The sequence below is a fragment of the Bufo gargarizans genome, chromosome 3 (assembly GCF_014858855.1).
Source record: "Bufo gargarizans isolate SCDJY-AF-19 chromosome 3, ASM1485885v1, whole genome shotgun sequence".
Classification (NCBI taxonomy): Eukaryota; Metazoa; Chordata; class Amphibia; order Anura; family Bufonidae; genus Bufo; species Bufo gargarizans.
In genome coordinates this window covers 72,473,666-72,486,606 of record NC_058082.1, presented here as the reverse complement: position 1 = coordinate 72,486,606, position 12,941 = coordinate 72,473,666, and the positions used below count along the sequence as shown (strand labels likewise).

At 43.3% G+C, this 12,941-nt stretch overlaps 1 protein-coding gene across 11 annotated transcripts in view; it reads left to right on the top strand.

Moving 5' to 3' along the window:
* NBEA (neurobeachin) overlaps window positions 1-12,941 on the top strand; it is a 580,876-nt gene that overhangs the window by 486,525 nt on the left and 81,410 nt on the right. For all 11 annotated transcript variants that reach the window (XM_044287233.1, XM_044287230.1, XM_044287232.1 and 8 more), the window contains one exon: window positions 8,843-8,983. In XM_044287233.1, the coding sequence (XP_044143168.1) occupies window positions 8,843-8,983 (141 nt within the window). The remainder of the gene's footprint in view (window positions 1-8,842; window positions 8,984-12,941) is intronic.

Genomic DNA, 12,941 nt, shown 5'->3' with positions numbered 1-12,941 from the left:
CATTGGTGACAAAAAATATGTCCCTGCATGGGTGTATTTTCACAGATCTGTACAATGCAATACGTCCATGTGCATGAATCCTAACCTCCACTAGAGGCAGCATTTTCTGATAGTGGCTGTCGCAGCGCTGCTCCCACTGTAGTCCGCCTCCAGTTTCTTCTTCATTGGGTCCGTGTTTCTCATCTATGTTGATGTTGCCATAGTTGATAAATACTTTTTGTCTCCTTTCCATTCTTACACTTTCCACCGTTCCCTGTGGGTTCACTGATACAATATATGACGATGAAGAGAATTCCCTTCGAACTCTTGCGGCTCCCTATAAGTTATAACTGTTAACAAGTTTTTGGTGTGGCGGTCTCTGTGGGACTCTGCGGTGTGCACATTTTTCAGTTTTGTTGTTCTCTATAAAACAATAAGACTCAAATCCTCTAATTTCAGATTAATATGGTATCCAGCTGTTAGATTTACTGATGTGCTAATTGGCGTTCCCCTCCCTACTCTGCAGGGAGTGTGCCGTAAATGTTAGCAATTAGTAGACGCGTATTTAGAGCGTAAAGCGTCATGTGTTACATACATACAATATTCTTTCTGTACATAATGGGGGATGTTTGATACAGGAAGACTTTATGTACTGCACATTATTTCATTTCCATTGGCGACAATTATTACCATTATAACCAGAGGGGGGGGGGGGGGGATAGAGTGGAGGGGCAACACTTATAGTGGGGGCTTCCTTCAAGTCCTGGTTAGCAGTACCACACCCCTATCATGGCATGGGGAGAATTGGTAATATTTACTCATTTCTCCTTTCCATGATCTTTGGGTTAATTCCTCAATATCAGATCTGTGGGTGTCCGACACCTGGCACCCCTCCGATTATCTGTTTGAAGAGGCAGCGGAGCTTGTGCGGGTGCTGCATCGTCTTCATTGTTTGCCTGCGCGTCGTCGTCCTTGTAGCGGCGGTGCGGTGTAATTACAGCTGTTCGAGTGAATGGGAGAGGGAGGTGTAATTGCACTGATCTCCGCTATAAGGGAGACAGTGTGCAGAAGACTCGGCACTTGCAGCCTCTTCATCCAGCCAATTGGATAGGGCAGGGGTAGGCAACCTCCCGCACTCCAGCTGTTGTGAAACTACAACTCCCAGCATGCATACTTCCTCTGCTCTTCTCAGAATTCTCAAAGAAATGAAAGGAGCATGCTGGGAATTGTAGTTTCACAACAGCTGGAGTGCCAAAGGTTGCTGACCCCTGGGATAGGGCATCAATATCCTGACTCTGCACAACCCCTTTTAGGCCCCCCATACACATTAGTGTATTGTTGCCCAAACCCGCCAAGATCACCGGGTTCGATCAATGGTCTTTTGTGTATGGGGAGCTCCTGACTCTGTCCCAACAGATGAGAGAGAGAAGGATCTGTCAAATGAAATATTTTCACTTGATCCCTTTGTCCTCCTGGGAGATGAGCCTCCACAAGTCTGGCTTTCTCCTCTCTTCCAATTAACGGATTATCTGTGTGTTTATGGGGGAGTCAACAGAGATGGCTGATGAATGTGTATGGCCAGCTTTAGGCCTCTTTCACACAAGCGAGTTTTCTGTCCGGATGCAAAGTGAACCCATTGCTCCCGCGCTGAATCCTGACCTGTTCATTTCAGTGGGTCTGTGCACATGAGCGGGTTTTTTTCATGCATCATCTCTGTGTTCAGGTAAAATCCCAAAGTATATTGTGCAGTTTCCACACATCTCTGGCTCCATAGAAGTGAATGGGGATTGCGTGAAAAATGGAAGACATCCGGGTGCAATGCGTTTTTCACTGATAGTTGAGGAGATAAAAATTATTTTTCAGTTTTTCTTTCCGCACGTGAAAAACGCATCAAAACTGATTGCATCCGTAGGGAAAAAACGCACACACTGAACGCCATCGCAAGCAAACTTGAGTGAACTTGCATGCAAAACCATCAGTTTGTTCCTCAACAGATCCTGACACAATCGGTATCGCTCGTGTGGAAGAGGCCTTAGGGCTGTTTCACACGAGCGAGTCCATTGCAGGAATCACGCTCCGTGTGTGAGTGCGATCCTCCGCTCTGGACTTGCAGAAACACACGGCGTTATCATGATTTATAATGCTATGTGTCTCTGCTTGACCTTATTTCTACAGAATTATACTGACAGCTTTATGTCACTATGATTCTGTGGAGAAAAGGCCAAGCAGAGACACATAGCATTATAAATCATGATAATGCCGTGCGCTCCTGTAAGTCCAGAGCGGAGGATCACGGAGCGTGATTCCAGCAATAGACTCGCTCGTGTGAAACAGCCCTTAGAATTCAGTGATGGCTAACCTCCAGCAGTCTAGCTGTGGTGGAACTACGACTCCCAGCATGCTCCATTCATTTCTTTGGAGTTCTCAGAACAGCCAAGCAAGTGTGCATCTTGGGAGTCATAGTTTTACCACAGCTGGAGTGCCGGAGGTTAGCCATCACAGCCCTAGATGGACCTGCAAGTCTCCATGTCTGTATTGTCCATATGTCCTTCATTCTGTCCTTTTTTTTTTTGCTTCTGGTATTTACACGCAATGACAAATCACAGTGAGCGCAGGGATAGTTCTGCGGCTGGGCAGACTTCCTGGGAAGTCAGTGGCTGCCATAGGCGACCACTGACGCTGGCAGTCAAGGGTCAATTTCATAGGAAGCCAATTTTGTATATTTTTGGAGTGTGGGAGGAAACCGGAGTGCCTAGAGGAAACCCACGCAAACACGGGGAGAACATACAAACTCCATGCAGATGTTGTCCCTGATCGGATTCAAACCCAGGACCCCAGCGCTGCAAGGCCCCAGTGATAACCACTGATCATAGATGGCCTTGGGCATTTGTCGGATTGTTGGACAGATCACAACATGTGCACCCGTCACCACGCTGAACTCGCTCTGACTAATCCAACAACGAGTCGGAAACCACACACAGCCTTCAGCCCTGCGGTTGAGTTCATCACAGTTCACTGTTACCGGCAATGATGGGAGTGTGAGGCCGCGGACAAGCCTCCTCACTGAGCACCAGATATGCTGTTTGCTAATACTTGAGCTGTTTGAGTGGCAGGAGATAAGAATGACAATTAGTGTGTTGCAGGAAGTGATCACGCCTGCAGGCCTCGTACTGTAATAATGCAAATGAAAGCATTGACGTGTGAACTCTTCTGCCAAAAGCAGTGTGCAGTTCGTTTTCTCTTCAGCAGGGAAAACGATGAGATGTCCATTTTCCTTACGTTTTCTATGGCGGTTTTAGGGAACTCACTGGACTAGGATCATGCACTGCTGATGGTGTTTATAGGGGTTATCCAATACTATATAAAAATGTCCCCCATATGCCAGGGCCCCTCACACACAACTCCCTAGCATTGCGGGTAACGGTAGGGAGGCCCGTCCCCGTCTGCCATTGGCTGCTCCCGAAACCGGATGTTTGGATCCGCGCACGGGGAGAGGCAGCAGCGGTAGTACAGGGACCAGAAGCGGCACGGGGAGCCAGGTAAGTATATTCATTGTGAGGGGCACGGCATAGGGGGGACATTTTTATAGTATTGGATAACCCCTTTAATGGCACCATAATCATGCTGTAGTTAATAATAATTTCCATAGGTTTAGACTATTGTCTCCTAATTTTATAGGAGTTTCTTGTCCCCGTATGATGCAGTGCCTGTACTGCCATTTGTAACCATAAAAAACAAGTAAGCCTACTTTCACGTCTGCATTTTTGCTGGATCCGTCATGGATCAGCAAAAACATTTCCGTTAGTATAATGCAACCGCCTGCATCCGTTCTGAACGGATCCGTTTGTATTCTCTAAAATAGCAATAACAGATCCTTCACTAAAACCATTGTAACTCAATGGGTGCCGGATCCGTTCTCTTTTGTGTCCGTCTTGCTCCGCATCCCATGACTCACTCAAAAACACTGCTTGCAGCATTTTTATGTCCAGGATGGGAACACAACCAAAGAGAACGGAATGCATTCTGGTGTACGCCGTTCAGTTTTGTCCCCATTGACAATAAATGAGGACAAAACATCGGCTGCCCTGCAGTAGCTCTGGGGCTGTGACTACGCAGCTCCGTCCATTGTGTAGTGGACAAAGTTGGTTAATGCAGCACTGCTCCTGGTGAAGTGAATGGACGCAGCACTGAGAGTAACCAGCTCCGTCCACTACATAGTGGATGGAGCTGTGTTGTTCCAGTGCAGGAGCTGCTATAGAACTGCCTTGAGCATGAGTAAGAATTTTCCTTGAGCATGAGTAAGAATTTTCGAAAACGCGTAGGTGATTACATGCAGACCAAGTACCATGGTGATTTTAGTCTTGTCTACAATGAAGAAGAATTATTTTATGCAACACGTTTCAGTGCTAGATCAACTTGTATGTACTGTAGAACTGCTGATCCGTTAGGGGTTGGGGGGGTGTCAGACCCATGCCAATCAGATATTGATGACCTAACCTGAGGATAATGCGAAAATTGAGTTGCAATCAAACATTTTTTTTTTTTTTTAGTTTTGCAGTAGTTTCATCCAATTGCCCCATATTTATCCTCAGTGTACAAACAGAGTCCGAGCCCTGATGACCTAATCTCCCCACCAGAACAGATAAAAAATGTGACCACTGATGAAGGTCTGAAATGACCGAAACGTCTGGTCGAGATACTCTGTTTGTACACTGAGGATAAATATTGGGCAATTGGATGAAACTACTGCAAAACTTAAAAAAAAAAAAAAAAGTTTGATTGCAAATTAAAATCTGTGTGCCTTCATTTTCGCTATATGTACATTGGCTGTTCTCAGCCCTTGATTGGCACCAGAATCTATTGAATTGAGTGCGGTTCTCCATTCTACTACATACTAACCTGAGGATAAGACATTAATATAAAAGTACCGGAAAAAACAATCTAATTGGTAATACTCTGGCATGCCTGCCACATTAGACTATTTTAAGGATCATAATAATATTAAAAATATATAATCAGATTGGTGTAAAGCATTATCCAAAAGTCAGTAGGAGATTTCGTCTGAGTCCCACCTGGTACACTTGTGTTACAGAGGATAACCTTCCCAGTCTTCATTGCAGAGTCTTCAAAATATGAAAATTGCTATTAGCCAATTGCACTTCCAGTTGAGGTTATTGGCCTCATCTGCAGAGCAGCGCACTGCGGTACTTCACTACATAACTTTAAAAGATAGCCTGTCACCAGGTTACCTTTAGATTAAGGCATCAGTTTGATATACGGTCAAAGCTGAAGATTGCACCCTGTAAATCCCATCACCAAAGTGTCAATCAAAGTAGCAGAATAAGTAAGTTGCCACAGTTCCTCACATACAGCATGTTTCCTGTTATTTTAGGAATCTAGAAAATTGTGTCACGTGACCCCTTGTAGGCTTTGCTGAATCTTATTTTCCAATCCTAACTATGGTAGTCAGATTTTTAACCAGTTATAATAGGTGCTTTCTGTTTTCAGTAACTCATTAGTGACTTTACTGTATAGATTGGGACAGAATAAGCAGAGCCATCTCCTCATTTGAGACTGGATGAGCAATGAATGCTCCATTTTACTTATAGAGGCATAGATAAGTTAAGATAGCAACACTAGACAAGTAGAGAAGAGGCATCACCAGACTGCAGAGTAGGAGCTAGACCTATATGAACCGTGCATGCTTGTCCACCACCGCTTGACTCACTAGGGGGATACAGCTATTGGCAGTGAAGGAAAAATAGAGGGTCACTACCACTGCCACCAATGTAAGTTATCTCAACAGAGACAAAATATTATTTTACCATGGTTTTAATTTTTTTTACTACATGAGACCTTCTCGTTAAGCAGATCATTTGTTCCCAGACCTAGTCATGTCTCCTCTTGTATGTTCTACAGCTGCTGAGATTTCTGAGGTTTGTTTTTTTAACATGACTTCAGCCCTGTTCACAAAATGTAAAATTCAACCCCACTATGTGTAGAATGGCTGCTCAGTGTCACCAAACACCATCAGCCATTCTCCATGAGCCGTTTTCATCATTAAACGTGCTTTACAAACGTATCCTGTGCGAGCCAACGTCTCTTTCCATTAGACGTGTTATTCCAGTGATAGACTTCAGCAGGCATATTGATCTGGTTTGTAGGCAGCCTCTGCACACAGTCTCCCCAAGCTTCATGGCCCTGGGGCAAGTAGCCCAGTTATATGCTCTTATTTCCTTCTGAGAGTAATTCAGTTTTTTGTTGTTTTTTACACACTTTTATGAGCACCTTTTATAAGGCTGAATGGTGAAACCCATGTACAGGTCTCTTATATTATTTTCTGAAGGCATTCAGTGGATAATGACTATCTTAGGGAGTTCACATCTCCATTTCATTTTCCATTCTTCTTATCTGTTAGTAGAACAGGAAAAAAACTAACAACAAAAATGGATCCTGTAAAAAAATAAAGGATCCTAAGCATTCATTATGCACATTTTGCATCCGTTTTAGCCATTTCCATCTGAAGGAAAAAAAGTTATGCATACAAGACTTTTTTTTTCATCTAAAAAAATGTATCTGAGAAATGGATCAAAAGGATTCCAAATGTGCGTAAGTGATGCACAGGATCCGTTTTTTTTCTTCTTTATTTTTCTGTTCTTCTGACGAATCAGAAGAATTGAAAAGTAACGGTGATGTGAACTCTCCCTTAATATAATTGAGGTAATAAATGTGTAATATTTTACATTGGCCACTGGTCATTCATATAGATTTTCCAGGTTTAGATTAGACCTATGAAAAGTGGAAATCCAACCCCTCTGACTTCGGATGGAAGGGGAACTTGAACAGCCTGAACTGTAGTATCTGACAGCCAAATGTGAATGGATGTAACTGTGCCGAACTGCCGCCACATGTCAGCAATATGTAGAAAATTGTTATAATGTAGTTCATGCTGTATACCAATTACGGTTGAAGTCATGGGGGTGGCACCGCTATCCTAAAGAGTCACAAAGTCTAGTCTTCAAACCTTCACTTCCAGCTTGGTTGATGTGCCCCTCACTCCATCAAGGCTCAGATTTATAAATATATCAGGGGTCAGTACAGAGATCTCTCCCATCATCTGTTTATCCCCAGGACTGTGACGAGGGGACATCCTCTGCGTCTGGAGGAAAGAAGGTTTGTACACAAACATAGAGGAGGATTCTTTACGGTAAGAGCAGTGAGACTATGGAACTCTCTGCCTGAGGAGGTGGTGATGGTGAGTTCACTACAAGAGTTCAAGAGGGGCTTGGATGTATTTCTGGAGTGTCATAATATTACAGACTATAGCTACTAGAGAGGGGTCGTTGATCCAGGGAGTTATTCTGATTGCCTGATTTTAGTCGGGAAGAAATTTTGTTTTCCCCTTAGGTAGGGAAAATTGGCTTCTACCTCAGTTTTTTTTTTGCCTTCCTCTGGATCAACTTGCAGGATAACAAGCCAAATTAGATGTACAGATGTACAGTCTTTTTTCAGCCTTATAAACTATGTTACTATGCATTTGCTGAACCGCACAAGCCCAGGAAGTGCACCTTGCTGTATTAGGCATGAGCGGGGAGTACAAGGCATCAGCACATCCAAAACCTGTAGGAGGTGGAGGAGGTTGTCAGTCAAGCTGGAAGAGACGTTTTGTAGCCCGAACTTTGTGACTCTTCAAGATAACATCTCACGAGTCTTCAACCATAATTATCATACAGCGTGATCTAAATTATTTGATTATTATTTTCTAGATAATACTTAAAATGGATAATCTATATAGGGGCATCTTTATACAGCTTCTCTCCAGAGGTATAATGTGATGATAGTGGTTGAAGATGTCTCAAATCTCAGATTTGCAGTAATTGTGACTACACAAAAATAAAACTATTTTCAGCATTTTTTTTTCATACTGTTCATGTTTTAGACCAAATAACATGATAAATAAATTCTTCAGATTATTACAGTTGCATGAACACCCAATATGTGCATGTTTTTTTAATGATATGTATGTTTTTATTTTATACTAAATAATGTTTCATTTTTATATATGTATTTATTGTGGACTTTTTTTGTGTATTGAGTAAGTCCCTCCTAGGGGCAGCTGCTGGCTTCTTTAATTCTAAGCCATAGCTTTGTTAGGCCTCATGCAAACGGCCGGTTTGCAAATTGCAAAACACGGATACCAGCCGCGTGCGTTCCGCATTTTGTGGAACAGAAGGTTTGGCCCTCAATAGGCCAAGTCCTATCCTTGTCCGTGATATGGACAAGAATAGGACATGATCTTTTTTTTTTTAAGGGGCTGCTGAACACCTTCCAATTCACTGACCACTCGTTCTGCCCTGTTTTCATTTAGATTATATTCAGTGCACATTGATTTTGGAAAGTTTCAGTTTACATCTCCGCTTTGGTTTTTTTTTGTTGTTGTTTTTGTACGATGTGCCCCTCTTTCGATTTCCCTACTTGCTGTGTGAAGCAAATCGAGCTGTCATTTAGTTTTGTGGAATGTGACAGGCGTATTTGAGCTCTTAAACACCCAACGTTGTGTGTTAACCCTGAAAGGTAAGGCTTTTGTATTAGGCAGAGCTGTATTATGCATAAACTGTTGATTAATGGGAAGTTATTCAATTGTCAGGTGTCGGTGTTCATATGACAACTTCTAAGGCATTATCTGTGAAATCAAACAGCGGCCTGCGTTCTCCTATTACCGGTATATCCTTAGTGAGTTCTGTAGCTATTATGCAGGAAGGGTTACAGTAAACATATGCAGCTGTTGAAATGTATCTTAATGTGAAAAAACTGAGTTGATGTCTAAAAACAAAATCATATATTTTATATTTTTTTATTGTAGCCTATTGGTGCTTTGAATCCAAAGAGAGCAGTGTTTTATGCCGAGCGTTATGAGACCTGGGAAGACGACCAAACGCCACCCTATCACTACAACACACATTACTCCACGTCCACCTTAACGCTGTGCTGGCTTGTTAGAATCGTAAGTATAGCTTTGGGTTCATTGTGTGTAAAAAAAAATCTTTAAAGTGACCATCTGGTTCATGAAAAAAAAAAATCACATTAACTGGGTAATGAACATAACACATATGGTTCTCTCCTTGTACGGTAATTTTTTTAGCTGCAGATCAGAAGGTTCCTGGGTGTCTCCTCTGCCTTCCAAGATGGACGTACCGCTTCTCAGACCCTGCTTGTCCAGCCCTGCTCTTGGATTGGCCAGCGCTGTTCAAATGAGCAGTACGGGCCAATCTGAGGGCAACAGGAAGTGTCTTGGACCACCAAATAGGCAGTCTGAGAAGCGATGTGACCATCTTAGATGGCAGAAGAGGATCCTGGGAATTAGCGGACCTACAGCTGAAAAGATTAAAAGGAGGGAACCGGGTAAGTGTTCTGTTCATTCCCCAGTTCATGAGACTTTTTTTTTCTCTTGAAAAGGAGAGCTGCTATATGGATTTTAAACCCAAACCATTATCCTTGGGTAACAAAAGGACTTACCCCACAAATACACTATTCTGGGTACAATCCTCGATTTACAGTTTTATTGTATCCTTGGAAAACCAGGTGCTCATCTACGCAGAACCCGCTCAAGAGTATTTTTCTACTATTTTATAGAGTTTTATTATTTTTTCTGTTATTGTATTTATTATGACATTTTTCTTAATTATGCTCCTCTTAGAAGCTATTGTTATATCTGTTTTACTCATTATATCTGTTAAAGGGGTTATCCAACAACAAAAAAGCCCCCCCCCCCCCAATGCCCAAGCCCCTCACGCAGATTGTACTTACCTCACTTCCCGGCACCCGCATCACTTCAAATGCTGTCACAGCCGCAGCTGCATCTCCCCGCCGCGCAGATCAAAGCATCTGCCGATGGGGCAGCCAATAGCAAGCTACGATGGGAATGAGCCTCCCTAGCATCGTTGGCTACGCTAGGGAGGCTCGTTCCTGTCGCGGCCTGCTATTGGCTTGACTTTGTGGCTTTTTGGTCTTACTGGCTCTAAAAAATTGCACCATTTTGCATTTTTACACCACTTATTCCAGCTTAGAGAAATGGGTGCGAAAGTGGGAATGGTTAGCCCCTTGAGCTGATTTAAGCTAGATTGATCAACTGCCACTTTTCAGGGGGGAAAAAAGTCTCAATCTTATTCCAGTATAGGGGTGCATAGAAGGTTGAGTAACTGCTCAAGACAGAAATGTTAGACTTAAAGATGCACCACATTTATCAAGCTGTGTGTGATATTTGATAGATTTGGTGCAAATTACAGCAAAGCAGATTTCTGAAAAACTGGCTTTAAAAATTCCCCTTATAATAAATATTTGCCAGGGACTTTATTATTAGTGATGTGTGTTAGCACTAAGGCCCTGATTTATCAAGACCGGCATCTGCTACTTACTTCACTGCAACTTCTAAGCCTTGATCTTAAAGCGAACCTGTCACCAGCATAATACCTCCCCAACCATCCACAGTACCTCATAGCTGAAGTCATCATGTCTCCATTGATGAAAAGTTTGCCAACATAAAAAGCAACTTTATTCACCCCGAGTGGCGTATGCAAATAGACTGCTTGAAGTTAAGGGGGCACTGGTCTTAAAGAGGTTGTGTAGCAATTTATATTGATGACCTATCCTCAGAATAGGTCATCAGTATCTGATCTGTGGGGGTCCAAAACCTGGAATGAAGAGGCGGCGCTCTATGCTAGCAAAGCTTCCTGTTCTTTACGCTGCACTTTATCTCGGAAGTGCACTGTAATGACGCTCCACAGGAGATGCCGCGCAGTATAATGACCAGGAAGCGGCACTCACATGGAGCGCCTCTTTCTTGTCAAAAAGCTGATCGGCTGGGGTACGGGGTGTCAGACCCCCACAGATCAGATATTGATGATGATAGGTCATTAATATAAATCGCTGCACAACCCCTTTAACACTTACGGCCCCGGTCAGGCCTCTTTCCTACTGGTTGAAGCCTCAGTGCTTTTTTTCTTCAGATACAATGCGCCTGAGATCCCGCGCATGTGCTGTTTTGTTTTTAGCACCTGCACAAATGTCAGTCTCTGCGCAGTGAATTAGTCGGGTCCTGCGCATTGAGTCTCTGAAGCCAGGTACGCCAGGCCAGGCTCACCGCAGAGGCCCTGAAGACAAAGCAGTATGGCGCACACACAGAATCTCAAGTGTATTGCGTCTGAAGAAAAGAAAAAAAAACGCACAGCTTTTAATCAGGAGAAAGCGCTAAGAAGGTGGCACCACTCGCTTGCCTTGGAGCATCAAAACCACTGCCCCCTTGAATTCAAGCAGCCCATTTGCACACACCGCGCTTGGGGAATAAAGTTGTTTTTGGCAAACTTTTCCATTGGATGACAAAGACATTGTTGGAGACATGTTGACTATAGCTGTGAGGTATGGCCGGCGGTTGGGGAACATTATGGTGGTGACAGGTTACCTTTAATATTAATTACTACTTATAGGAAGTTTTCTGCCTTTGCATGTACAAAGCCTTCAAGTTATCTCCTTATGTTTTGTAGGTTTTGTGATGCACAATACTTAAAAAACTGGAATGACTGAAATTCTTCCGAAACGGGTCCTTATAAACCCACTATTACCTGTAGCCTTATATAAACCCTATATAACCGAGAGGCTTTTGGAGGTCGTAGCCTCTGCCCCTGGTTACATCTTGTTCACGCCTTGACTTCATCAGGATCCATCTCCCTTACACCGTCCACCCTTTTACCATAAGCTGCTTAAGTGACTAATTGTAAATTCCATTAACCTGTCAGGTGTCTGCTTCCTTCTCACACAATCCGCGACGTTATCATTGAAATCAAACAGCAAATTGACTTGAAAATGTAAAAAATTCTGAGCAGCAGGTATTTGAGTGACACGTCTGTGTGCAAAGGTTTTCTCAGCCAGCAGCTGCGGTTCTGAGGAAAGTCATGAGTGATGATGAGAGCAGCGCTCCTACTGATTACTAATGTAGTCACAATGTAAAGAGCATGTAGCCGTCACTCCTACTAACACTACCGGCAATACTCCGCCGTGGCAGAGCTCTTAAAGTGTCTCTGAAAAAAAACAAAAAAAAAAAAACTTTTGATATTTCATAGCTATATATCAAAGGTTTTGATTGTTGGGGGTCTGAATGCTGAGACCCCCACTGATCGCTAGAATGAGTACACTGAAACACTCACATAGCGCAGTTCCTCTTCTTCCTGCAAGAGATGAGCCCATAGACTTTCTATTGATCCCACCTCCTGCAGCGAGGGAGGTGCTTCTTTTCCTTCATTCTGATCAGTGGGGGTCTCAGCACTCAGACCCCCACCGCTATGAAATCACATCGTCCTTTCTTTTCATTATATTTTTTGGGGGGGGGTTTAGGAGCAAAAAAATAATCCATTATATGATGGAAACCCTGCTGACTATAAATGGGGGTTCCTTTTGTCGCACAGTGTGTAACTTCACTGAACCCCCTTTGTCTTGCTTGGGTGGGTGATCTCTCTCATAAAGGAGAACTCCCCCCACGTAGCTATGGGGAGCACCAACTGCTCGCTTTCAGCCTACAGAGTTTTTCCCCTTTATCCCCTAGAGCTACTATCAGGGAGACCTGAGCAGATGCCAGGTCTTGGAGAGCCCATGGTGTTCTTGGTGACCATGAAGTAGTGGAGTAGACAAGAAGCCTACTGTGACTTTAGTGCCTGAGGGCCCACATATACCTGGAGCCAGTCCTCTACAGCTCACGGGCATACTGCTTAATACATCTCTAACTTATTTGCATTGGAAGGGCGCTTCAGTTCATCTGTCATCAACATTCAATGGACATTTTCTATTCCTGCCAATAGTCTTAGCTGCTGCAGTCTAAAATCTTTCAGACCTTCCTTTAACTTGAAAAACAATGTTTTGAAGTATGTGGAGATTGAGGGTGTAAAAAACGGAATTATTCTGGCTTTATATAT